This window comes from Crotalus tigris, unplaced genomic scaffold (assembly GCF_016545835.1).
Source record: "Crotalus tigris isolate CLP2741 ecotype Arizona unplaced genomic scaffold, ASM1654583v1 scf7180000018432.44079421565:4894166, whole genome shotgun sequence".
NCBI classification, from domain to species: Eukaryota; Metazoa; Chordata; class Lepidosauria; order Squamata; family Viperidae; genus Crotalus; species Crotalus tigris.
Window position 1 is genome coordinate 2,547,566 of NW_024096999.1, and position 27,445 is coordinate 2,575,010.

At 40.7% G+C, this 27,445-nt stretch overlaps 1 protein-coding gene across 3 annotated transcripts; it reads right to left on the bottom strand.

The window, feature by feature from the left end:
• Nucleotides 1–372: 372 nt before the first annotated feature.
• On the bottom strand, nucleotides 373–27,222 carry CYLD (CYLD lysine 63 deubiquitinase). Of its 3 annotated transcripts, XM_039352419.1 has the most exons (18): nucleotides 27,028–27,222; nucleotides 25,383–25,571; nucleotides 19,747–20,434; nucleotides 18,135–18,437; nucleotides 16,864–16,969; nucleotides 15,193–15,288; nucleotides 14,020–14,136; nucleotides 12,201–12,583; nucleotides 11,205–11,370; nucleotides 10,736–10,877; nucleotides 9,687–9,809; nucleotides 9,322–9,413; nucleotides 8,873–8,939; nucleotides 7,943–8,075; nucleotides 7,203–7,311; nucleotides 6,086–6,204; nucleotides 5,102–5,318; nucleotides 373–3,605 (listed from the first exon to the last, which is right to left on the bottom strand). In XM_039352419.1, the coding sequence occupies exons 3-18, from the start codon at nucleotides 20,254–20,256 to the stop codon at nucleotides 3,421–3,423; spliced, it is 2,868 nt and encodes a 955-aa protein (XP_039208353.1). In that variant the 5' UTR covers nucleotides 20,257–20,434; nucleotides 25,383–25,571; nucleotides 27,028–27,222; the 3' UTR covers nucleotides 373–3,420. The 3 variants fall into 3 exon arrangements, with proteins under 3 accessions (XP_039208353.1, XP_039208351.1, XP_039208354.1); XM_039352417.1 differs by lacking the exon at nucleotides 25,383–25,571; XM_039352420.1 differs by lacking the exon at nucleotides 25,383–25,571 and having other exon boundaries at nucleotides 18,270–18,437; nucleotides 27,028–27,221.
• Between the last annotated feature and the right edge of the window lie 223 nt (nucleotides 27,223–27,445).

The window sequence follows — 27,445 nt, forward strand, 5'->3', positions numbered from 1 at the left end:
AAGCCCCCCCCCCACATGGCCTGAGAGGAACAGTGAGGCTCCTCCAGTGGACCATGCCTTGGCACTTGCCCCGGTCCCACCCCCTTCTGCCAGAGACCCTCAGATCTGTCCCACACTTGCCCAGGCCCCCACAGGCACCCTTGACGCGAACGATGTACAGCTGGCCACACCCACCCAGTAGGCCACACCCACTCCATCCGCACCCACCCTGGCCACACCCACCCGGCCCCGAGGGCAATTGCAATGCGGATGCGGCCCTCAACGAAATTGAGTTTGACACCCCTGTTTTAGAGCATAGTTATCAAAATGCCAAAATCACAACGGATGAAACAGAAAAGGAAATAGAAAAGGCAACAAGGAAAAGGACGCAGAGCGATTCCATGTATGTTTTATTGCACTGTACATTCAAAAGGGAGAGTCTACCACTTGCGAAGACGCGGCCTCAGACGGGAGTATCAAGAAAACAGCTGGAAAGAACCATTATATAGCAAAACCACCACAATATCTCTCATACGCCCACTTCAAATGTGACTGTTTTAAAATGGAGACCATTCCCAAGATTCAGCTGGCCACCATCTTTCTAGACCCTGTTGTTTTATTCTAATCTCACCTCCACATAAACATTTGTTCAAGGATTGGAGTCACATCCTCACGTGACCCGAGAATGACTCTGGATGATGCATGAATGTGTTCCTATCCTTATTCGCCTGCACCCCTGCAACCAGACACAACTGTGGGGCTTGTTCTCTTTCTGTGAGTTCTTTCAATTGCTGCTCCTTACCTGCCCACATTCCTTCATCCTACTGTTCCATCAAGATCACCATTTTCCTATCAGTCCAGCCAACTGGAGCTCTCAAACCACAACTTCCCAACCTTCTTCTGAGGTGTGGAGTTCCCACGAGTGTTCAAAAAAAAAAAAAAAAAGCAGGGTAAGTAGGAACAAGAAGGACGTCCAGGCATGAGTTACACAAATGAGAATTAATGCAATGAGTTGGCAGTCTTGCTGTGCAATTAGAAACCATTGAAAAAAGCTTGAGATGCCTAATTACTCTATCAGTTTCTCTACAGCAAACTGATCTTAAGAGTCATTCAGCACCCACCATCCATCCTGAATTTTTTTAAAAAAAAAAAAAAGATCTACTTCATAATGTACAATCCGTTTCTACATCATTCACAGGTTTTGTTTTGTTTTTCTCAGTTACACAGTAGCCTTTTGCTGTCTTCAAAATGTACCTAAGGCAACGATAGCAGGTTTTACTCCATACTGCAGAAAAGCTATTACACCTACAGTTTGTAAAAATACTCAATACGACACCGAATACTCCAAAACAAGGTAGTGATGTCCTTTGCATGTACTGAACAGCAAGTCAAATGATTTAACTACATGCTGGCTCAATATCATCCTTTGAGAAGATAAATGTGTGAGCAAGGTTGTAAAGCGCAAAACTGAAAACATACAACGATCGCCTTCCATTTAACAGACAACAGATTTCATTTCCGTGACATTCCCTGAGACAAAAAAATAAATAAGTAAGTGCGCAATAACAACTAACAACTGAGGTCGTAAACATGCTACTATTACATATGGTGTCTATGGGTACATTTATCCCAAATGTACAATATGCTGACTATTGCCTTCACAACCCTTCTTTGCAGACACCAGAATGGGACAATTTGACGCAACCAACTAGCCATGGCCAACTCACTGTGGGACAATTCAACAATTCAATTTAATTATTTAAAATAATTTTAAAAAATATTTTAATTGTTGTCATTCACATTTCAATTTGTCCCTCCATTTTGGCTCCCTTTCTTTAATGATTCTATCCCACTATTTCTTTGATATTAGTCTAACTCTTGTCCTTGGTGAGTTGGCTGTTGCAAGTGGTCGTAGAGCTGAAGACACTGTCAAACCCACCCAATCAACATACAGTACCGAAAAGTCTCGTGCGGGCGAATAAGCTATAACCATAAAAGGCAGCCTATACTGATAGCGAAACGGCAAAGAATATCTTGATGGAATTAAACTTGAGTCATATTCCCTCGTCAGAACTGTGGAACAAACGCATTAGAAGACGGGATTTTTTGCGTAATCCAGATTTGCCCTTTAGATGCAGAAGCGTGAGAACACATAAACTATTACCTAATGCAGTGTTTCCCAAACTTGACAATTTTAAGGCATGTGGAATTCTGGGAGTTGAAGTCCTCATGCCTTAAAATTGTCAAGTTTGGGAAACACTGACCTAATGGAACACAGGAAAATAACTTAACGGCGTGATTTTGAATGATCTCTACGACAGCTCTTGAACCGATATGAATTAATCTCATCCCCGTTTACCATGCTGAATTGCAAGCTGTCAGAGGGTCTTTTCACTGACACCGGAGGAAAGGAAAATAGCCTTGGACCTTCCAAGTTAACTGGGTACTTTCTGAAAAATGGACCAAGATCCCTAAGGCATGCAGAACACATGCTGAAAAGTTTCCAAAACTCATTGATAAAAAGCAGGTTTTTTCAGGATTCTTCCATTATGGAAATCAAGCTTGAAGACAGCAGTGGAATGCCTTTCAGAATTAGCTGGGTCCACTGAAAGATATCACACTGGTTCATCCACACATTCTCAGAAATAACCTTACAAACGGCATCAAGCGGTTGGAACAGAACTTAGGAAGTTGGGAGGATATCTTGCAAGGGAGGCCACTTCCGGAGCTCATTCCGAGTACCACGACTACAAGGTTGCAGGATCCATATTCTTTCTTTTCTTGGAAGGTACCCATTTGCTACAGAGAAAGCAAGGAGCATTCTTGGTCCAGGGCGACAATGTGGACTGATCATGTATATCTGCATTTATACCCTTACTCAGTGCACTAGAGATGGGTTTTTTGTTTTTTTGTTTTGTTTTGTTTTTTGTGGTTTAACTTATTCCAGGTCAAAATAAGAAGCAAAAGCCTTGATGCCAAGGTCAAAGGCCTGTCTTACAGACGCGATGGATACAACGCTGGGAAACTTACAAAATGTAGTCCTCTTCCTTTAGGCTGTGAAAGGTCAGAAGAATCAGCAGAACATTCCAGAGGGGACGTCATCTTCAGTCTAGGTAACGAGTTTCTCTGAAACACGCCCTAATCGTTTCATTTAGACTTTTTTTTTTATTTAAAAAACACACACACACATGCACGCACACTTCCAAGAGTGAAAACACTCAAGTATTTTAGCAACGTTAACACCGCGTTGTAGAATGGCTCCATTCCCCCTTTTCGTTACAATAGTTGCTTCTTCTTCCTGGTTATCTGACTTCCGTACCCTTCGAAGCATCCGTTGCCAGCAACAGATGCCCAAGCTGAGATGCCGAGAGCTCCGTTGAGCTTTCTTGGGCCGCAGTCAAGTCTCTGGGAGGAGGCTCCTTGCTAACGAGTCATCAACTTCTACTTGTACAAACTCATCGTAGGGCTCTGATACATGCACATGTAAGCATCACAAAGTAGTCTTCGTGCGCAGCCTTGGATTCTCCTTGAGTCCAGAGAGTGCAATTCCTCGAGAGACATTTTTAGATACTCGCCAACTTCTGGACACGGAGTCACTTGAGGGATGTTAAAACCATTTTGACCTCCTTGGAAGAGAAAAGACAGGAACACGGATTACCTCAGCAGGACAATGGTGACATCTACATGTTAACGGCATTGTCAGAATCCGATTATATTTCATTTCTAGTTATCGACTATGGAAAACCCCATTTCTGCCCTCTCTGGATTCTGTCATACTACGAAGGGGAAGGGGGGATGAGCAAAGGGCTTTTATGGCTCTCACTTCTTTCATTAAAACTTCGAAGGGACTGAATGTGGATCTCACCAAGAGGACTGACCATAACAATATGGCCATCAGCTTTCATCTACTACTCTCTGAAGCCTCCCTTCTGCCGGTCGAGAGGAAAAGGGGGTGGAAATGTAACACCTGGGATCGTCGCTGGAAGGACGGCGGGGTGGGGGCTGCTTGGGAACACTTAAAACCTTGAATGGTAGAGGTTGGCCCCTCAGGTCCTATCTAGAATGCCTGCACCATCTTCTCTTAATAAAGATGCCTGTTGGAAGAGATATTCCAAGAGTTCTGTCTTCTTAAGATGTAAAGTGGGGTGGGTCCTTACAGGCATTCTACTTCATGCCAATTTAAATCTCCCAGCTTGTGACCGAAATGATCGATTTTGGAATAAACCAAATGAGTGTCACAAAAAAAAAAAAAAGAGTGCAAAGAATAACAAAGATGATTAAGGGACTGGAGGCTAAAACACGAAGAACAGTTTGCAGGAACCAGGTTTGTCTACTTTAATGAAAACAAGGGCTGGGCAGTGTTCCAATATTTGAGGGGCTGCCACAAAGAAAAGGGGGTCAACCTAGTCTCCAAAGCAGCAGCAGAAGAAATGGATGGAAGCTAATCATGGAGAGAACCAACCTAGAACTAAAGAGAAATTTCCTGACAGTGAGAACAATTAGTCACTGGAAGGACTTGCTTCCGGAAGTTGTGGGTGCTCCAACACTGGAGTTTTTAAGAAGAGATTGGATAATCCTTTGTCTAAAATGGTATAGGGTTTCAAGCTTGAGTAGGGGGTTGGACTAGATGACCTCCAAGGCCCTTTCCAATTCTGTTATTCTATTATATTGTCTTTTTCAACTTTTCCATACCCTGCCACCATCCACATTCGTTTTGTACATAATTCCTGGAATTCTCAAGAGCTGAGCAGAGATTTATTTATTTTTTTAATCTCCCTGGCCTTACCCTACATCAGGGGTAGTCAACCTTGGCTCTTTTATGACTAAGCTGGCTCGGGAATCCTGGGAGTTGAAGTCCACGAGTCATAAAAGAGCCAAGGTTGACTACCCCTGCTCTACATCATTCACCTAGCCTTTTCTAGATTAACCTAGCATTAACAAGGCGCCCTACAATCCGGGGAATGTTGACAGGATTTGAAAAGTGGATGCCACGGTTCAAAGACTGGGGAACGCGGCTTCAACCGTCGTGCCGCGAGGCATCTCATGACAGATGTTGTGGTAAGAGGTTCATTCATTTAAGTGCCAGGCTAGCAGCTGAATGTTCACAAAAGAGAAAACATACCATCCCGATCAGCCATGCTATCGAAAAAGAGCCAAGAGGAGTCTTCCTTGCCATATTTAACAAAAGCCACATAGTGGCTCGTCTCTATACAAAGAACGGCAAAGAGCTCCATCTTCTGACAAGGGATGCAGCTGTGCCTCCAGTCCCAGTCTGGCAAGTCTTTTGGAAGAGACACTGGATTGAACTTGTGACTCTGCCTTTTGGGGTGAAGATGAACCTAGAAAGGAGGGGGAGCAGAAACTATTATTAGCAAGGCATTGTAAAATGGTATTAACACTTCACATGGTCTTGATTCTATCCCTCTGTTAATGCAGCCTAGCACTGTGTTGGTTTATTTGGCAGCTGCAGCACACGGCTTGCTCATATTTAAGTGATTGTCCACTAGGACTCCGAGATCCCTCTCACAGTTACTACTGTTGAGCAAGGTACCACCTATACTATGCCTGTACATTTGGTTTTTCTTGCCTAAATGTAGAACCTTACTTTTTTCACCATTGAATTTCATTTTGCCCCTTTCTGAAAGAATCCAGTTGCCACATAAGAACAGCAATGTCAAAAACAAAATCCTAGGACAGTGATGGCGAACCGTTTAGAGACCGAGTGCCCAAACCGCAACCCAAAACCCACTTATGCATCGTCGGGTGCCGGGTGGGTGTGGCCATTGGCTGGATGTGGCCCATTGGGTGGGTGTGGCCCATTGGGTGGGCGTGGCTGCGGTGGTAACGGCAGATTGGGTGGAACTAAAAAGTTCAATCAATCAATTCCAACGTTGCAAGATCTTTTTTTTCCCCGCAAGAAGTTGAAATTGACTGACACACAGCGGCGGAGGCCTAAAGCGCAAAGGTTTTATAAAACCCAGCTGAAGGCCTAGGACTGGGGCGATGGTGCGTGTGCCCACAGAGAGGGCTCTGAGTGCCGCCTCTGGCAACCGTGCCATAGGTTCGCCACCACTGTCCTAGGACCTTTGGGAAAAAACAAACTTACCTGCGTATTGCACGTTTTGCAAAACTGCTTGATTTTACCAGAGGAAATGTCTGAATCGTCGTAACATTCCCGACATTCGTACATTGCAAGTCCTCCACAGATACGGCACTGCCTGGGAGCTGCATTTTACAAAAAGAAAAACACCCATTGTGCTGGAGGCTACCCTTCTGTATAAACCGAAGCCATATCTACATTGTTTTTTTAAAATAAGATTTTTTAAAATAGAAAATTAAACTTTTGAGTAGAAGAAAATTAGCTCACTCCATTCCTGCACAGATATAACTAATTTAAAGGATGTGACCTGTCGTATTTGGAATTCTTCTAGATCAGGGGTGTCAAACTGCCGGCCCATGGGCCAGATGCGTCATCGCGAAACCGCACCTACCTCATTGCCGGCAATGGAAAAAAAGCCGGAATACGTCACGACACGTCATGTGACGTTGCGGGTTTGACACCCCTGTTCTAGATTTTCTACTGAGAACTGAACAGGTGTGGCAGATAGGAAAAACAAGAACTGAATGGGGGGGGGACCTCACAATTTCTCCAGGGATTGTTGGAAAAATTAAGTCTTGTTCATTCTGCACTGATACAGTGGACGTGCAACTTAAACATGTTCCATCTAAATTCTAACAGAATATATTAGTCAGCAGACTGGCGGGTAAAAGATTCTTTATTTCCTAAAGACAGTTAGGATATCCGTTTTCTTTATTTCCCAATGGCAGTAGAACTCATTTATTTTAGGAAACTGAGAAACTGGAGCGGCCTGGAGGTCAACCGTTGATATGGTTCTGCTAAAGTTCGCAATGAAGGTTTCAGACCCTGATGCTATTTGTGTATCTGCATTGAAACAAGATTTTTATGGTCCACAGCAACTCCATTCTGCATTATTTTGAAGGTGATTCATTTTATTGATAAAGGTATCCAGCTTCATCAAATGTTGGGGGCAATGTAAATATATAGATATACATTGCTTACTGGTGTACACCGCTTAGAGAGTGCTTGCACTTAAAGCGGTATATAAGTCTCATAAAATAAATAAATAAATAAATAAATAAATTCGTTTGAACAACTGAAGACTCAGCCTTATTGCACCATCATGAAGCACATTTAAACTCACTGTCTTCCAGCAGGTCTGTGATATTCAGTTCCAGAGAGGGGAAAATTTTGTTGAACATTTTGAAGTCCTTGCCAAATCGAGGCATCTGAATTATCAGACATGATGGGGCCTAGTAAAACCCAACAGAAAAAGGATAGGTGTTTTAGTCAAAGAGACTTCATTTGCTCTTTTCAGTTTATTAAATCCTGATGACCCCTAATGTAAAGTTAAAAAATATAATCAGTTGCACAGATCAGTCCAACCTTTGACTTAACAATCTAAAGCAGGGATGTCAACTAAACCATTTTAAGACTTGTGGACTTCAACTCCCAGAATACCCCGCCTCTGGGAGTTGAAGTCCACTGGTCTTAAAGTTGCCAAGGTTTGACGGCCTGATCTAAAGCAAGAAGGAAGCTAATGGGCCTCCAGGTGATGCTGAACTAGAACTCCCAGAATCCCTTGCCACTGGTCATTCACACAAGGCAGTTGTGAATTTAAGCTGTGAAACATCTGGATGCCTTGAGTTCCCCACCTGTGCTTTAACTAATAAATCATTTGCACAAATAGCTCAAGCAAAGCTTCAAGGAAGTTCTTTTGATATCTACTGAAGACGTAAATCCCTCACTCAACATGATGAAGAGTCACCTCCTAATCAATAAGAATTTATTGAATTACTGTAGAGACACTTGCATGCTGATCAACTCAGTCAGCAGAATGTGCATTGATTGGTAAAACTATAAAAAGAGGAATCTTCTCCAAACCTCTGCAAATTTCAAATTGCTGTTGATGAAAGACCATTCCAGTAACTGCTGTATGGTAGGCACTCCAACGTTCTCATTCTTGTCCATAAAAATCTGATAGAAATAGCAGTCTTGGACTTTTTGTCCTGCTGATCTAAGAAGAGAGATACAAGTCTATTTGACAATGGGGACTCTTAAAGTTGGTTTTAAAAAGAATCTATTACTACTGCGACCAGATTTGTCTTCGGGGTTAGAGCAGAATCCTGTAGCAATAGATTCCTGCATCTGGAATGAAACCAGATGACTTGGATTTTAAGAGCCTTTCCAAACGTTTAGTTATAAATATAAGAATAAATTATTATTGATTCATCTACTTATAATAAATAACACATTCTGCTAGAGAAAAGTTCCCTGAAATGGGCTCCAGCATGAGTCCAAAAGCTCGGAAGACTAAACTTTCGGTTCCGGTGACCGACCCAGATTTGATCCTGGAATAAATTATTCCTTAAACTGATGAAGGGATTATTTCTAAAGTTAAATAGCCGATACCTATCAGTCTGTGAACTATGTAATTGTTGAAATTACAGATTTCTGTAACCTTCAGACAATTTCCTAACCTATATGTAATTTAGCAATACGATGCTGGCCACAAGTTCTCCACATCTGATGCTATTATGGCAGATACAAGGTTGAGACATAACTGACATTTATGTGTTAAGTAAACAAGATAAAGCAGCAATAAGTGCCTTTGAAATATCCCCAAGACAAAGGCATAGCTAAATGTTCACAGTTTACAAAACTAAACACAATTGAAAGTAATGGAGATGCTTGCACGGTGTTCCCAGCCATAACTGTCTTTTGGAAATTATCCTCAACATTATACATTATAGATAATTAAGTAACTCTTGTGACTTTACGATTTCTCTTGTGTGAGCCAAGGATTATCTTTACCTTATTTTTAGAAGTGGTTCCACTCTTAAAATATGATGAAACAAAATATTCAAAAATTCTTCTGGATCTGGAAAAAAAAAGTTTCATCAGCGTATCAAAGCCCAGATAATTTTTTAAAAATATAGTAAAAATGCAAGCTGCCTAATACTGCCTGAAATCAAGTCTCAAAACTGCTAGCAGCACTCTGAACTATGAAATCGGGGAGCCGACATTTTCTAGATTATTTGGGGATGATCTGACATTTGTCTTTAATCATTTTCAGAATCTGCAGATGTGGAACTTCATTAATCTGTTATTTTAAGCAGAGTCTTTAAACTAAGGATGGGCTACCAAAAGAACATAAAGGGGTTTATGGTGATGATGAAAATCTTTTCTAGACTTCTGTTTAATAACATGAAATAACATCCTTTCAGTTCTTCCTCATTATCAATACTACAGAATGAACTTACCTTTTTCTTCAGATGTGAATCCTGATGCTGCTTCAACTTTTTCCAGAATCTTTCTCAGCTTCATTATTTTGGTGGCACACACATATCCATATCTAGAAGATAAAAAATGCAAGTCTGAAAAGGCAGACAGAATCTGAAGAAGCAACATTGCCAAGAATATTATCTTGATCTGCCTCCAATCCAAAAGTAAAAAGAGGTAAAAAAAAATTGTACAGGGGCCAGAGATAGTCAAGCAAAGCAAAAGTTTTCACACTTCTTGTTCTACCTTCCAAAAACCATTTCAAACATCTTCCTGTTTGTAGAAGAAGCTTTCAATATTTCCCACCAAAGCTGGAATGTATTACAGGTAGCTCATTTGTACTTACATTCGAAGAGGATTTACTATCTCTGTCCGTAGCAGTTCTTGAGTTTCGCTGTAATATTCTACATCGTTCTTCTCTTTGGGTCGGAGCAAGACTGTATCCAAAACAGAACTGAATGCAAACAGGCTGAAAGAGCAGAAAACAAATAGTTTCAAACTGGAAAGGGGAGGGAGGGGGAAAAAAAACCACATCTTCAGATCGAGACCGTCCCAAAATCTATTGCAGAAAGAGATGCTTATAACAGATTCTGTGATATTCTGACCAATATCTGTTTCCAGAAACAGTATTTACATTTTGGAACAGTGTAATCTGAACCTTACCAGCAAGCTAAGCTCACCGTGCATACCACCTTACATAATACAAAATCAAGTTTGAGAAAATTTTGCCTTAAAAAAGAGAATGTGAGCCGTATCAAATACCAAAGGCTCAATCAGAAGAGAAAGAAAAAGAAAGGAACACTTGAACGGGAAAAAAAAATCCAGGAGAAGTAGTAGTGTTAAGTTTGATTCTGTGTCTTAAAACATAATGCCTTTCCCAGACTGTAAGCTAAGCTCTGGCCAATTTACGAGGTTAAAAAAAATCCCTAATATATAGATAATAGTCCTCATTTAATGGCTTCCCTATTTAATGACCATTCAAAATTATGAAGGCATTGAAAAACTTTACAACTAGACCTCGCATTTATGACTGTTAACAGCATCCCCACAGTAAGTGATCATGTTTTGGGCATTTCACAATTAGCAGGCATTTTCATGTGACTGCCATTTGTGCACATCACAGCTGGCTTCCAAAAATCAGGATCCAAGGAGAAGCCAGTGTAAAATCAGAAGTTGCTTAATGATGCCTGCCAGTCCTAATTCTGGTCATTAAGCAAGATTACCTATCTTCATTAACCTTTCAAAAGCACCTAGAAATTTCAAATTGCTGTGTGTAGATTAAAAAACACCATGCGCAAGCTATTAGATTAATGTTCACTTCACTGGATTTTTTAAAAATGCCTATCGTGTGTTTTTGTCATCTCAGGTTTGAAACACAGTTTTTTCTTTATTTACCAGAATAAGGTGGAATCTAAGTAGCAAGAGTTATAATGACCCTGGATGCCCTTTTTCTTTCCAATCATTGTTTCTAAACCTTCTTTTTCCATTTTTGGAGGAGTGTTTTCTTCAACCACTTCACTGAGATAGCCTCCAAAAGCTGAAAAACAAAATCAGGAAATTAAAGCTACGTCTGCTCTCGTTCATAATTCCACATCAGCAACACGTACAATAGAAATATTACCATCAAAAGCCCAATACAAAGTCCAGCATAGTCACAGGCCCACCTGCTTCTCCATTCTTGGGACCGACATTGCTTTTACGGAAACACGTACATGCACTTATTCCTCACAAATGTGCACATATATACACGCTTACAGGCAGAAACACACACAGAGAGATAATTAGAAATGTTTTATTCCAATTCAGAATAAAGCCAGAACTTGTTATCAGCAAAGCTGTACAGAGAGACAAAGGTAGACCATACCTAAGGAATTGCAACGTTCAATCTGATTGGACACAGGCTGCAAAGAAGCAAATCTGGAATCCGGTCGACAGCTCTTCAGTTTGACAAAAAGAGCTTTCTTTGGGGCGCAGGTAAAGTAACGAGTTCCTTTAAAAGTCCCATCAGTGCAACCTGCACATTCATCTTCCTGAAAAAAAAAAAAAGAGAACTCTGAACTTCTCAGTCAATACTCACACATACAGAAACTGTAGCGCTACGAGACACACACACCCTACGTATAACCTGGCTAAATGGCTGTCACAACGCTGTTGCTTCCTCACTCAGACCTCAAACAGCAATCACATCATCCACACAATTTCTGACAAAAGTCCAAGGCTTAAAGGTGGCTCTTGATGAGATCACAGTCTCCTTTGATGTAGTGTCCCTATTTACATTCCTCCCTCTCCACTTAGCACAATGTGTCATAGAACAGGTCGTCCTTGACTTACAACTAGGCATTCGATGACTATTCTAATTCAGAATTACAACGGACCCAAATGGGACTTATGACTCGGTTTTAAAGTTCCAAAGTCCAGACACCCCCTCCCCCAATCATGTGACATTTTGAGCCCTTGGCAATTGGCCTGCACAACTGACCACAACGTAAAGACACTTTGGGCGGAAACCAGCATTTACTTCTGCTTTCCAGCTAAAATTGCCCCAGAGCAAACAATGGGTTCATTTAATAAGCGCTGCAAAAAAAAAAAAAAAAAAAAGATCATTCAAAGCGGGTCTGATCACATGGTGACCTACTTTACGACCATCGTGACTTACAACTGTAATTACAGACTCAATTACAGTCGTAACTCAAAGACTGATATCTGCATTATCAGAATTCTGGCAGTGAGTTTTCACCTGGCCTGATGTCAGAGTCAAGCTGTAGCCAGGAAATTTAAGAGAAAGGCCATAATAAAAAGGTACTGCAGGGTAGAGATGGACAAGAGTTGCCCATTGGTTCTCAAATCTGACAGTCATTACCAGTTCAAGCCCAGCTAAGACTTCGCTGACCCCTGGCGGCTGTCCGATCCAACGGATTACCCCATAGAAGGGAGGGTTCTCTTTCACTTCGGCTAAAGAGCCAACTTCAAGGCCATGCAGGTTGATGGGTGCTACGGTGGCCGGTGGATTCTCCTGGGTTGCCCCGGAAGTCCCCTCTCCAATAACCGACTGAACAGATAAGGAGAGTGGGCTGTGTGATATAGAACTGTTGGTGGTGCTTGACATCTTGGTTAGACTGAAAGGCAGGGAATGGAATCTGTTTTCGGAAGATAAACTATTTGTCGGGGCCGGCTGCAGTGGTGGGGAAGCGTTTCCAAATCCAGAAGAGGAGTCATTGAGTGATTTTGCAGAATCTTCAGCCACTGTTGAATTTGGAGGAATACAAAGCAAGAGGCACAGAGAAAAGGAATGACAAATTTTATTAAGGCACCTGAACTGACGTTATGCGCATTTTTGTATAAAATGGAATCTCTCTCTCTTTTTGACTAGATTCTACCATGTAAGAATGAATTACTTTAAAATGGTTTATTGGCACTTGCTAAGTACACTAACAAGCTAACAAGGAGATTTTACTAAAATCACAATCAAGGACTATCATCAAGACTATAATTATAACCAGTAACATTTCACAAATGATTGCAAAGTTTCTTAGTGATAGAAAGTTCACAGCAATTCCAAACGGATGGAAGAAAGTGGGATCCTGGACTCCTTCCAAGTTCATACAGAATATCATGTGAGCTTGGTACATGCTCGAAATAAATTAGATATTGTCCCTCAAGTTTTCCCAGACTCCTACACTCTATGGCAGCTGGGCACAACAGAAAAGCTGATGTGACAAAAAAAAAATCTCAAACACAAAAACCTTTGAAGCCACAATTCTATCTTATTCAACATTTAAGGACTATTTAATATTGAAGAGGTATTGTGTATTTTGTGTCAGCTATTTAAAAAGTGAGGCTTATTGGTCAACTTTAAGCTATTTGCTTAAAACTGCTATTCCAGATCATGCTGGCTGAGGAATTCTGGGAGCTGAAATTGCATCGTTGCTGAGAGTGAAAAACACTGCTCTAGATCTTAGTAATCTGGAAGCCAAGGATTACAGGGAAACAAAAATGAAATCTACACCTCACGTGAATTTGTACCATCAGTTGCAAAGAGGCCCTAAAGGATATAGTCACCAACTTGTCTCCTGAAGACACATAAATAAACCATGAGTCAAAGCTCAGAGCATGAGGTCACAAGCTGGTATAATAGCACATTACTATTTATAAGCCTCTTGCACGCTCTGCCTGCAACCCAACAGGTTTAATACGGAGAATAAGAGCAAGCTGTCACGCAATGTTGGGTATTTTCTACCACGACCCTAAAACCTGGGCTGAAGAAAAAGTCTTCAGTTATCTGACAAACTACAGCCATGAACTAAGGAACTGGGATTTAACCAAAAGAGTTTTACATTTTCCCCACCCTCTTAAAGCCATGCAACTGCTATTACAAGCAATTGCTTAAAAAAAAAAAAAAAGGTCAAGGGCAAATTTCAAAAGCTGTTTTGTGATAAGATGCTGGATCAAATGAGACTGTAAAATAATTCCACTGAGGCTGTGGAAGTAAGTAGCGGATGCTGGACCATGCTCATTTTGACTCAAAGCAGCACTACAAGGAAAGCTACAGTTTGGAAAAAAAAAAAAAAAAGGATGCATCAAAGCATTATCCAAAAATCTAGGTCAATACAGTTGTCAGAATTCTCTATATCGTTACAGTCATACTTTGCAACATCTGTGATCAAAATCCAGTTTGTTACCTTCATCAATATACCATGTATTTTTTGATTTTGGCTGTGCTTGAGAATCTACTGAGGAGCCATTTAAAGCGTAGAAAAATTCTGTTCTGTTTCTGTTTCCAGGATCAGAGAGCGCACCTGAAAAACAGGTCATGTCAGAAAGGAAGAAGATATACAAGTAAGCTTTTATGTTCTTACAAAAATATATAGAAGTGCTTCAGAATTGTATGACTCTTATGGAAGAAATATAACTGTAGGTCATCTGGTCCAAACACTACAATACGGCATGATCTCATATGGTCCCAACCCTTTAACACAACAGCTGTGTTCTCAGCTTACATTTCAAGCCATACACATAGTACCTTTTAGAAAGCAAAGCTACATCAAATAACAATTCTGTTTAAGCTTAATGAAACTGTTTTCTCAATAATATCCCTAAGATGAATACCGCTGATTTCAGACTTAATATTTTAGAAGGAATGAACATGGGTATGTTATTTAAAATTATATGCCACCGAATCCTAATAACTCTTGACTTATACATCATAACCAACACTACATATGGACTGTTTAACTGCAGTCATTGTAATATTAATATGCAAGGCAGAAACTGCCTCTATCTAGTCTTGTTCAGTAAACTGGAAAGATCAGCAGGTTAAGAATGGAGCAACCAAACTTTCTTCATAGGTTGCTTTATGTAAGTGTGACCTTAGGATAATCCTAGAAATATGCAGATATGCAAAGGTTCTCATGATTCCTCTTGAAATTTGGATATCCTTTTGCAATATATTTAATCCTTTGAAGTAAACTCCTCTTCTTCCTATTTTACAGATGACATTTGCAAGCGAGGAGCAATTTGGCTTGAAGGATCAAGCACAGGAAATTCAAGTAGCGAATCTAGAGGGTTCAGTGGAAAATGAATCTATCCATTTCCATTTCTCGACATCAACATCAGTTTAATGTGTAGTGTACTGTGTTCCTTATAAAGGTTTGACCAATATGTGTGTGTTTGTGTGTGGGTTGTCAAACCTGCATAAGGAATGCAGTATACTACACATTAAACATCTTCACGGATGTTGATATAGAGACTGAGTAGTCACTTGCCTTTAAATAGCAACATAAGAAGATTGCACATGGCAATCCTCATTTAAGAAACAACACTGTAAGTTTCGCTAAAATGTTGAGTCAAAGTACCTGTAGACTTTGGCTTGCTATGACCAAAAACTTTGTCACCACCACCTCTGGAAGTATAAGCAAGTTTGGGAGGTCTCCTGTCCTGAGACACAGCCTCTAAAACAGAACAGAGTTTAGCTATTTCACAAAGTATAAGAGCACATTATACCGCAATTTAATGTATTAGTTTCAAAACATTAATCAACAATAGGAAACACATTACACATTCCTCAGGAGGGATGAAAGTCCTGACATATAAAATTTTACATATAAGCTTAGCCAAACTAAGATGAAACCTCAATTATAATACCTGTCATAACGGAACTATAATATAAACTATCATCCTTTAGGAACAATATGAAAGTTTGCTTAAAAAAAACTGGTAATGATTAAATATTAAATAAATAAGGAATTTCTCAGATGGCCATTGCTGGAACAGGTTGTCAGACTAAATAAACCTTTATATTAATCCAGCACAGCAATTCTAATGTCTTCTTATACCTATCTGCTTCTCATCTCTCAAATTCAGCCAATGAAACCTTTGCTTCAGTTTACACCTACAAACTTTCCATCTTTGTCTTTACCCAGCCAAAAAGTAAGTATCCTAATCCAGCTGTCCATTACCTAGAAATATATGATCTGCTGGTTCCAAAGACTGCTCACATTTTTCAGTTTCCTTGGCAATGCCAAGTAAATAGTTTCATTGCCAACTTCAAGTCTGAAAACCATGAAAGGGCCGTCTAGATTCTACAGCTTCTTGCTAAGCAAATCAGCTAATTTCAGTAGATCCTGTTCAAGTCACTATATTCCTCCAGTGCAAAGCAGTTGACTCATACATGCAGCATAAAGGTTACAGTATTATTAAAGCTTTGTGAATAGAAAAACTGGCACTCTAATAATATGGAGAAAAGAACAGATTGCCTGTGGTTCTGAGCCCTTCTCACAAATACCCATTCTTTTATCAGAGCATATGTAGGTATCATTTGAACATATTCCTTTTAAAGAAGGTGTAAGAAAACAATCCCATAACCCAATACACAAATGCCGTACGGAAAAAATAAAATCACCTAGAGAGACCTTATGCGTTATTTTTTACCATGTACAGGTTTTTAAGTGTTCTTAACTAGCCTTTAAATCATTATGCATAATTATTCACAAATGTGGACTGCAATCACATCATTTCCATTCAACACTGTTCCAGTTCTCTAGCCCACACACTATCCTACTAAACAAAGAAAATTTCTCAAGTAGAAAATTCACTGCCAGATAATGAGGACTTTCAACCATCAGTCCTCGAGCTTTATCATCTGGAAATCGTTGAGAAGACTAGCATCCAATTAAGATAAAGACAACTGACTTACAACAGTTCATTTAGTGACTGTTCAAAAGTTACAACGGCACTGAAAGAATGACTTATGACCACTTTTCACACTCAATAACTGTTGCAGCATCCCTGTGGTCACGTGATCAAAATTCAGATGCTTGTCAACTGACTCATATTTATGACAGCTGCACTGTCCAGGGGTCATATGATCACCTTTAATAATAGGCAATATAGTAGATACTGAAATATCTACTTTAAATTTGAACTGCAAAAAAAGCCAAATTTTAAGCAAAACTAAAACTAGAATCAGACATTAAACAACATGCTAAAATCTGGAAACTCTCCTCGAAATCAAAATAAAATATTACCTGGGATAACATCATTGATATGCAAAAGAAGTGTGCTTTCAACACTTGCAAAACTACAGAGTTGTTGTCCATTGTATCTTCCATCCCAATTTCCAATTGGATTATCCTAAAAAGCATTTTATAACATGTTTATCCGTACTGCTCAAGAGAACAGCCGAATGCATTCAAGAAAACCAAGATGTTACTAAAATTTGCGAAGTTTATGCAAAGCTAAGATGGAAAGCACAAACCATCACAAAGAAGCAGATTCTTGTAATGCTGGCAACCCACCTCTCACATACAGAAAGATTAGTCCACTAATAATCACATGCCACAATTAAGAAAAAAAACTCCCAATCACTGAGGTAGAAAACCCAGTTTTTCAGCAATTTTAGAAGTTTTACAAATGCAGCCATTCTCACTGGTTACCGAGAAAATGGAAAAGTTGATGAGTAAGGTAACTTTTTGATCTTTCATAGTTCTAAGTGGAACTAAGTGAGATTATGCAAGTACATCCCATTATATTCAATGTGCAAACAGCCTTTTGCTACATCAGATACCTATGGATATTTTGCCAAGTAGAACATTTGATTTCAGCATTTCTACTTGAAAGCTATTGCATGTTTTCCAATTATAGAAACAAACGTCGAGAGAAAAGTGAGGAACAGCCAACTATTACTGAGGTGTTCTTGAGCATTACAAATGATGAGGTGAAATTCAAATTCATACTGGGGAGTCATTTTATGTCCCTTCAAGAGGCCAAAATACATGGCTCCTTTTTTCAGAAGAGAACTGAGTTCAACAAACATGCTTCCCATTAGAATCACAGACAAGATTTTGTTTTTAACCTGACAAGCTTCAAGTCATTTTGAACAGTTAAGTAAAGCCTGTTAAACTCTCGGCTCATATGTAATCTTGTTCGTTGTTTGTTGTCCAACAAAGTAATACTGTACCATAAAATTCATATCCCCTAGAGAACATTCTTTGTTGCTGTTCTGTAATCCAAGAGGCATGATTATCCACCAAAGCAAATTAATATACGTTTTATCTCAGGGGGTCTTCAAACTTGGCTCTTTTATGACGTGGCTGATGAATTCTGGGAATTGAAGTCCACAAGTCATAAAAGGGCCAAGTCTGAAGACCCGTTTTATCTGATACTAAATAATATACTAGAATGATTACACATGGCGACAATTGTCGTAAGTAGCTTTCAAGGATGCCACCCACCAGCAATATTGCATGTACTATTTTAAACACACATGCAAAAAATCATAAAAATCTTGATTTCTTACCATGTCCACTCCAACAACGTATCCTAAACTCTCGTTTCCTGGTATGACATCACAGAATATAACTGTCCCATACTCTATATTCTTCCCTATCTTCACAGAAACCCTGGAGTTGAGCTCCAAAGGAGGAAGGTCTACCTGCATTGAGTCAACTGGAGCTGCATAGTCATTCTCCAGTTCATTGTCATCATCTTCCATCAGTTCTAGTTTGTCTAGGGCAACAAACACCCCACAGTCTTCATCACATCTGAACAGCTGTTTGCCTTGGTACTGTCCATCAGTAAAGCCCTGACCACGACCTTCTTCCTGCATTTACAAAAGGAAAAGAAAATGAATTGTGAAGTTCAGCCAGATGTGGAGCTGAGGAAGGTCCCAAGTCTCACAACCTTCAGGGAAATTAAAACTCCCTGGAAAACCTTAGATTAGGGAGGCCCGCTTCACACCATATGCTAAACCACAATAGAATCCATTTATTTTTGGCTCAACAAACGGCAGGAATCCAGCAAATGAGAAAGTTTATGTAAAGATATTCATAATGGCTGAACTCAAGGGCAGCGTCTGGTAGGAGATTCTCTCAACTCAGCCCATTTCAGCTATGTCGCAAGAATAAAATGACGTGGAGAACCATCCACACCATCCCTCAATCCTAAAAGGAGGACAGGAATACGAATGTGAGAAACAAATGAAACCTAACACTTTGCAGGTCTTCAGAAGGCATGCTCAATAATACAGAGAGTATGTTTCCTTAATGTATATGGAGATTCTCAGCCATCCAGGTCATAGTTATCCTAAAGATGCTTGTTTTTCTTGGAAGACCTTTCGCTTCTTATCCAAGAAGCTCCTTCAGCTCTCTCTCTCAACAGAAGAGGAGGGATACGACATCATCTATCTCCAGTCTACAACACAGTCCTTTCAACAGTTCCAAGAAGGCTCCACACCAGTGGTTCTCAACCTTTCGAATGCCGCAACCCCATAATACAGTTCCCCATGTTGTGATGACCCCCAACCACTTATACATCACCGGGTGCCAGGGATGTAGCCAAAGAAAAGGGGGGGAAAATGGCAGACAGCCTTGTTTGGCGACCCCCGTGAAATGGTCGTTCGACCCCAAATGGGGTCCCGACCCACAGGTTGAGAACTACTGCTCCACACCCATTTGCACCACTCGGGTGATCCTGAGGACACAGCTAAACCTCCAAGTGGCCTCAACGACTCTCTAAGAGGATGCAAATGACCAGCTGTCTGAAAGGAGTATAAATCCTTCCATTCCCCCACCATCCAGTCCCAGCTGAAGAAGCTTCTGGGATGAGAAGCGAAACGTCTTCAAAGAAAAACAAGAAGGTCCAGTTTGCCTCGTGAAAAAAAAGCATCTTTAGGTTTCATTCATGTACTTTAGAGCAGAGGTCCCTAAACTTTTGGGTACCAGGGACCAGTTACGTGGAGACAGGTTTTTCCAGGGGTGTGGTTTTGTGTGCTGCCTGCATCCTGTGTATGGGGCTTTCCTTCTTTGTACGGACCTGTTGCCGGCATGCCGCGGCCCAGTACTGGTCCACGGACCAGGGGTTAGGGACCCCCTGCATTAGAGGATTCTTTAAGAAAGAAAGAGAATCCTTACCAGAAGCTCCACTCCGAAAAATATGCCAGACAGGGATCTCTCTTGTATTAAGGGTCCTCTAAAGCGAACTACTCCGGGGTATTTCTCTTCTCCTGATCTCAGCTGCACTTTCACTGGGGAGCCGATATCGATGTGGAGGCCCTTCCGCAGTCTGCCTCTGCTTTTAAATATACTGTATCTCTCCTCGCAATTGGTAATTGCCAACAGCAGCTCTGCTCGTTTCTCCTCTATGTCGACGATTTCTTTCTCGTCGACGTACAGGACCACGTGGGGCTGTTCCAGAATCTTTATTCCTATTTGCAACTTCTTGCTTTTGGAGGAAGGATTGTTCCGGATGTGCCCGCCAGAAGACCTGTCTTGAATAAACTGGCCAATGCTACCTTTAGGTATTTTTAGTAGCTTTTGAGTCTGCTTGTCTATAATGCTGCATTCCTGGAGAAGCAAATAAAAGATACGTTCTTCCCAATAGGGAGAGCTCGCTTTCTCTTGACTCCACAAACCCGAAGTCATTGTGGTTCAAGCTTTGTATAAAGATGAAAAAAGGAAAATCTTCAGAAGAAGCTAAGTTGGCAACATAACTGTAAAGGAGGGTTTGTTTTTTTGTTTTTTAAAAAAGAAAGTTCCAGCTCCAACAATGCCTTAATGTTCTTCATCCATGTTCTACGGAGCTAAATCCAGAATAGATGACCTGAAGCATAAAAATAAAGGAAAGCATCATTAGAGGCTAAAGGATACCATAGTAAGAGTAAAGGACAGGAAAACAAGACACTTTTGAAAGCAGACATCATCACTGATTTTTATAGACCTATGACAACATCCAGCTGGCAAGAACGGGAACATGTTTAGATAGCTACAAAGGTCATGCTGAAGAATTTCTCAGCACAATAAATTTGACTGGCTAATAGATGCCCTATTCATCATCATCACCACCACCACCACAAGATGGACCATGTAGATTTTATCTTTGCAGTCCTTATTAATATTTTGAAGTGAGTGGACAGCTGCTCTCACAAATAAAAGCTTTTTTTCCCTGTTTTAGTAATCAAAACAGTTTTGAATTTTTTGGAAAAATTAAGATAAGCACAAGTTTTTTTTAATTCTACCATCTGACTGTAGGGAAAAAAATTACAAAAGTGTAGGTTTAAATAGTACTTAAAGTAACACATGCTTTGTAAATATGGATATTTCTGGAAATATCTGAGCGGTAGTAAACTCCATGTCTATACTGATTCAATCAGAATAATCTCTTAAGGAGGATAGGCTTCCAAATAAAAATCATGCAAAATAAGATTAGAGAAAGAAATTTGTATAGCTATTAGCAATTGGAAAAGTCATCAATGTACTTCATAGGTTTTTTTACCAATAGAAGCCAAGATACACATCTGTAATCATTTAGAATTGAGAGGCTTGTTCATTACCTAAAATAAACTCTACAAATCGCTTGTTGTCTTTCAGTCTAAGTAGAACTACCAATAATACTTTATTATACATCAGTATTTCACAAAAGCAATATTTTTTCTTAAATACGCATGCATATGAAAGCATCCCCTCAATCTTGGGAATAGGAATAGGTAGAAAGAGGTAATTGAGAAAGGAAGTACTTTTCAAAGGAAAGCTAGTATTACTTTCTGAAAGCCTAGGCCAGGCTATGCTGGCTCAGGAATTCCGGGAGTTGAAATCCATGAGTCATAAAAGAGCCAAGGTTGCCTACCCCTGGCCTAGGAAGATACCTAGATTTAAAATATCAGTAATTAACGGTTGCAACAAACAGCCAACCTCAAATTTTCATTAAAAGTACTAACCTTAGGATACAATTTTTGAACCAAAGATCAATATAGCAATTGAAACAAAGAATTCAACTATGAGCCTGGGAGGCAAAAGAATGTGTTTTTTTTTAAAAAAGTTGTTCTTTGCCTTCATGTCAAGCACAACTGTCTAAACGATCCAACCACATCGGAGGAATGTAGCAGTCACTCTTACGCCAAGTTTTGTTTGGAGTGGTTATTTTCATAAAACTGTATAAGTTTTATAGAGTTGCAGCCATCCAGAATCTGTACAAAGTTGACAGTCTAGGAATGCTGTAAACAAATAAGTGTCAACAAGTAACAACTGAGGTACAGTGCAGCTTTCAAGACTGGTCTATGGTGAAAAACGATCAGTATCATAAAAGCGTCCAGGTGACTGCTGATAGTATGCAGGTTCTCAGTTCTGATCCAATCAAACAAGGTAGTTCTTGTGTCCTTGAGTGAACAGAACCCAGCAGAAGACACGTACAGTATTATTCATCCTTATATTACTCACCACTAAGACAGTGATGGCAAACCTTTGAGACCGAGTGCCCAAACCGCAACCCAAAACCCACTTATTAATCACAAAGTTGCCAGGACTGCATCAGCATTGTGGTGCCCACGAGGGGCAGGAGGGGGCAGGGAGATGCCTCTGAGTGCCATCTCTGACACACAAAAACTGGTGGTGCAAAAATGGGCCATCGCGCTGCAAGGTGCAAAAACGGCCACCATCACGCCACGGGGTATAGATACAAGGCGCTGCACCACGCAAGAACGGGGCAGGGCTAGTGAGTATCATGCAGGCACTAGCCCCGCCCCATTTGCAGCACGTGCATGCTCGCGGCCCCAGTGTGTGCATGCACGCATGTAAAATGCTTCCCCCTCTCTTTTCTTCCAGTCCACCAATCGACAATGGTTGGTGACCTCTGCTCCACCACCTCTACTCGAGCTTGCTAGTCGGCCGTTTTGCCTCCTTTGTACTAGGTGGGGCTCCTGCTCCAGCCAGCGGTAGAGGCCTGATGGACCTGCTGCTGGCGGTGGTGGCGTGCATGCCAACAGAGAGGGCTCTGAGTGCTGCCTCTGGCACACGTGCCATAAGTTCGCCACCACTGATCTAAGACATGACTGAGATGCTAAAGACTGAACCAAAATCTTTTAAAAAGAAAGCACCAACAGTGGCCCACCTCCTCTATGGCTCCCTCAGTTAACCACTGTAGCATCCTAAAGTCTAATAATTTAGCAGCTATAATCTTATATAATTCTGCTAAGCCACACCAAAGTTGTGCCTAACACTAAATCATGAGAGTGGATTTCATGATCATGCTAAAATAAATAAATCACATTACGGTTTAGCGTTATCCATAAATTACTAGCATCAGCTTTCATTAGCAATCTCTGTATTAAATTCATATATAATACATTTCAAAGGAACCAATGGCAACCTGCTCATCACATTGTATATTCACGATTCTGTGACTGTTTTAGGTGGAGATCTAACAAGTGATTGGAATTGAACCACTGAGTTTTGTGAATGGAGTGACTGTCTGATATCCTCAAGAATGCAAGTAATATTCCAGCCTCCACATAATACTGGCATTCTAGAAGTCGATTCATCAGATACATGGTGTTATCAATGAGTATATTGATAATATGTAAGAAGGATAAGAAATCCTGAGAATCAAACAGGTTGACAATAGTGAGGTAAACCAGCCTTTAAACTCAAAAGTTAAAAAGTATCATGACAAAGTATGATAATGTTAATTCACCACCATAGCAAAGCTACAAAGGACTGGTATTTACCTTGTAGAATTTGAATTCTGTCAAGAAATATTACAGACATTCTGTACTTGATGTCATGAACTTTTGTCTCACCGTTTATATCTGATTCCCAGTAATTGATAAAATGGATTATGACCTTGATATGTTGGGCATTTATCAATTTCTTAGTCTTTAGGGTATCACAAAACACTTGGGTTTGGTACCAAAGATCAACAAATAACAATTATTAATATGTATTAAATTTGTACATTGCCCAACCTCCCAACAAACCTTCTCTAAATCTGTATCTCTCTAAAGTTACATTTATTGATTAAATAAGACAAATATATTCTTTCATAGCAGGACACAATTAAACTTATCCTACTACACTTAAACCAGAAAACAATGATTTAGAAAAGACAAAATAACAAATAAAAAAACTCTGGTTTCTTCCCGAAGAACTATTAACCAAAGTTTTATCCTTAGATTAGTGTGGGAAACTTCAGCTCACTGCTAACTTTGTGGTTCAGTATGACTTCTGCAAAGAGATTCCATGTGATCATAAGACTTGCATCACTAAATTAAGTCATGAACCACTTCAGTCTGAAGTTTCAGCCTGAGAAAACGAATGGCCCCATCTTGGCTTATGTTGCAGAAACAGATTCTAGTCCACAAAAGCTTCTGCCACAGCTGCCCTTTTGTGCAGGCTTACTCACAATGAAGCACTACTGAACTTAATAGGCTTTATTCCAGAATAGGCAGGATTGTGATTCCCCTATAAATCTCTTTCTGTTATGTGATATTGTGGTCTCAGTATTTGTTTTCTGACTGCAAAAGACAAAGCCAAGAAGCCTTCTGAATTAAAGTACTGTACTGTAAGGAGAACCTGCTGAAGTAATGTAAGCACTGTAAGAAGAAGTATTTTTATAATACAGACATGCACACAAAAACCACACTATTCTCCAGAGTAAAAATTTTAAAAGGACGAAACCACAGAATCTTAGTCTATTTTTAAGTATAAGATATTATCCATAGGAAACATAACAGACAATTTGCTGAGTGAAAAGTCTTAAGATCCTGCCTAGAAGAAAACAAGGCACCTTTTTTATTTCATCACCATGAAAAAAAACCAAATCGAATGAAAAATGATGTTTATGTTTGGCTGGCATATATACATACATATACTCAGAAAAACACATATATACATATCCACACATATATATGTATTCCTTATATATATATATGCACGCGTATAGGCAGATACACGCACACAGGCATATATGCGTATAGGCAGATACACGCACACAGGCATATATATACATATACTCTCCTACACACACACAAACTTTAGGCCAGTGGTTCTCCACCTGTGGGTCGGGACTCCATTTGGGGTCGAACGACCATTTCAGGGGGGTCGCCAAACAACGCAGTCCGCCATTTTTTTCCCCTTTTCCTTAGCTGTGCTACTCCCTTTTATTCTGTTGGCTTTTGAAAGCCAATAGAATAGACTCTCTTGACTAGAGTCTAATTCTATTGGCTTTCAAAAGCCAATAGGAATTGTCCAGGCTGTCTCTGCCCTGCTGAGCCCGCCAAAAGTCCCATTCTGCAAACAGTGCTGCACCCGTTGAGTAGTCCTCGACTTACGACTGGTTGGGGGTCGCGGTATTAAAAAGGTTGAGAACCACTGCTTTAGGCAGTTTTGTCACTCTGCCCAGCACAAAAGAAGCCTCCCCAAATGAGAAAGTGAAACCAAAAAGGGGGAAAAAGGGGCAGGCAGGAGAAAACTTTCTCTGAAATTGTACACAAAGCATATCCAAAACATTTTAAGGCGCTCCCTCTATGTTTCAAGCAGAGAAAGGTGTGTGTGTGTTGTGTGTGTTTGTACAATGGAGAAGCCAACCTACTCAATGAAGAGGGGGAGCAGCTGCCAGCACCGTCATAACCATGCGAAGACCTTTGCCAACTAATTGCACGAAGGAGAAAATTCAGCACGAAACAAACAACAGCAAACAATCGCCTTTGTACAGTAGTGAAAAGGATGAAACAATTGACTGTTTGATCAGGGGCTGCAGCAAAATTTCACCAACTAACCTCAAGCAGCCTCATGACTGAGTTGCAGAATTATTCGCTGGAAACTTTGCCAGAGGTCTGATAGTGAACGTAGTTTAAAAAACAACTTCCAGGGACCATCAAGGTTTTGGAAAAACAGCAGGTTAAGATCTTATGGGACTTCAAGATCCAACAGGCTTCTTGCTCACGAGATGCCTGATAGAACAGTTACTGAAAAGAAGAAAGTTTGGTTCACTTGACCTTGCTATTCTGGGTCATGCTAGGACTGAGGAAAAACAATTGGAAAAAATTAGAAAATATTGGGACGTGCAGATCAAAGCTGAACGCTTATGGAAAAAGAAATTTGTTGTTATACCACTCATAACTGGTATATCTAAAAGACTTTCTAGGATGGCTGGATGATTGCGAGAGAAAGGGAGAGATGAGATAGATAGGTAGGTAGGTAGGTAGGTAGGTAGGTAGGTAGGTAGGTAGGTAGATAGACAGACGGATATAGAGATATAGAGACATAGAGACAGACAGACAGAGATGTAGGTAGGTAGGTAGGTGGATGGATAGATAGATGATAGAGATAGAGATATAGAAATAGATAAATGGATATAGAAATAGAGATATAGAGATATAGACAGATAGATATAGAAATATAGAAATAGATAAATGGATATGGATATGGATATATAGAGATAGATGATAGATAGATAGATAGATAGATAGATAGATAGATAGACAGATAGACAGATAGATAGAAATAGATATAGAGAGATAGATTAGATAGATAAGATAGATATAGAGATATAGAAATAGATAAATGGATAGATATAGAGATATAGAAATAGATAATGGATATAGAAATAGATATAGAGATACAGAAATATAGATATAGAGATATAGAAATAGATTGGATATAGAGATAGATAGATGATAGATAATGACAGACAGACAGATACAGACAGGCAGATAGCGATAAGTGAGATAGATGAGAGATGAATACAGAGATACACAGATGATAGATCTAATCTATTAATTTATTAAGTATGCTGCCTTTATTGCTTTTATAAATAACTCAAAGTGAGGAGCATACCCAATAAGTCCTTTTCCCTAGAACAACAACCCTGTGAGGTGGGTTGGACTGAGACAGGGAGGGACTGGCTGAAGGTCACCCATGAATTCATCAGACATAAACATCTTAATTTTACAAAAATAGAACAAAAACCCACCCACCTATCCACCCACCCCCTGCCCTGCTTGGAACTGCCCCTATTCTTAGACCTTGATCATTCTTAAGTCCTTGGTTAGAACCTGAAGGATTAAATTTCCACCAGTCTCAGACTGTGAATCTAACTGCAGATGATGATGATGACATAATAAAAATAGCAGTTTTAATAAGAGCGCCCCAAAGGCCCGGTTTGAGCCCACCCCCCCGCGAGTCTGGGCCGGCCGCTTTCCTTCAGGCCAGCCTACCTCGCAGGGCTGTTGTGCAGCGACCTCGAAGGAGCGCTCCGCCGGCCGCCGCGGTCTTGTCGGGTGGGAGGGTGGGGAACGGGACCCAGGGACGACCCCGAAAGGAAGGAGGGCGAGAGGACCGAGCCCGCCGCGACGTCTCAGCGCAATGGCCGGCGCATCCCGCTCCCGACCGGCTGCGATTCCGGCCGCTTCCCGCCATTACCTTTCTCTCCTCTGTTCGCAGGCGGCCGCGACAGGACTTCCTCGCCTCCCAGCGCCCCGAGTGGAAGGAGGGGAGCGACGGCGACGACCGCGACGCTGCCCGCCGTCCTCCACCATCCTCGTCCCCGCAGGAGCTTCGGCGAGCCGCTTCGCGGAGCGCACCCTACCCCGCTGCTGGAGGCCAGCGCCCGCTCCGTCCCGCCCCGTTCCCGCCTTTAGCCAATCAGAACACGCGGGAGCTGGCGTTGCTCCTTGCGACTGGTTCCCTCTCCCTTTCTTTCTCTCTCTCGGTAAGACGGAGGGAATTTCCATCTTTTCCCTCACCAGCATGCTAGGCTGAACGGTAGCGATAAGTCGTTGGATTGGCTGGCCGGACTCGTTCCTGTTAGTTTAGTGGCTAAAAAGGGAAGAAAGCTCCT

What these genes read in the sequence shown, in the direction of transcription:
- CYLD (XM_039352417.1), bottom strand. Translation starts at nt 20,256, where the DNA reads ATGACTTCGGGTTTGTGGAGTCAAGAGAAAGCGAGCTCTCCCTATTGG. An exon ending in TCTTAGCTGGGCTTGAACTG is followed by an intron (nt 11,371 to 12,200) that starts GTAATGACTGTC and finishes TTTTTTTTTCAG; the next exon opens with GAAGATGAATGTGCAGGTTG. An exon ending in GCAAAACGTGCAATACGCAG is followed by an intron (nt 5,319 to 6,085) that starts GTAAGTTTGTTT and finishes CCTCCTTTCTAG; the next exon opens with GTTCATCTTCACCCCAAAAG.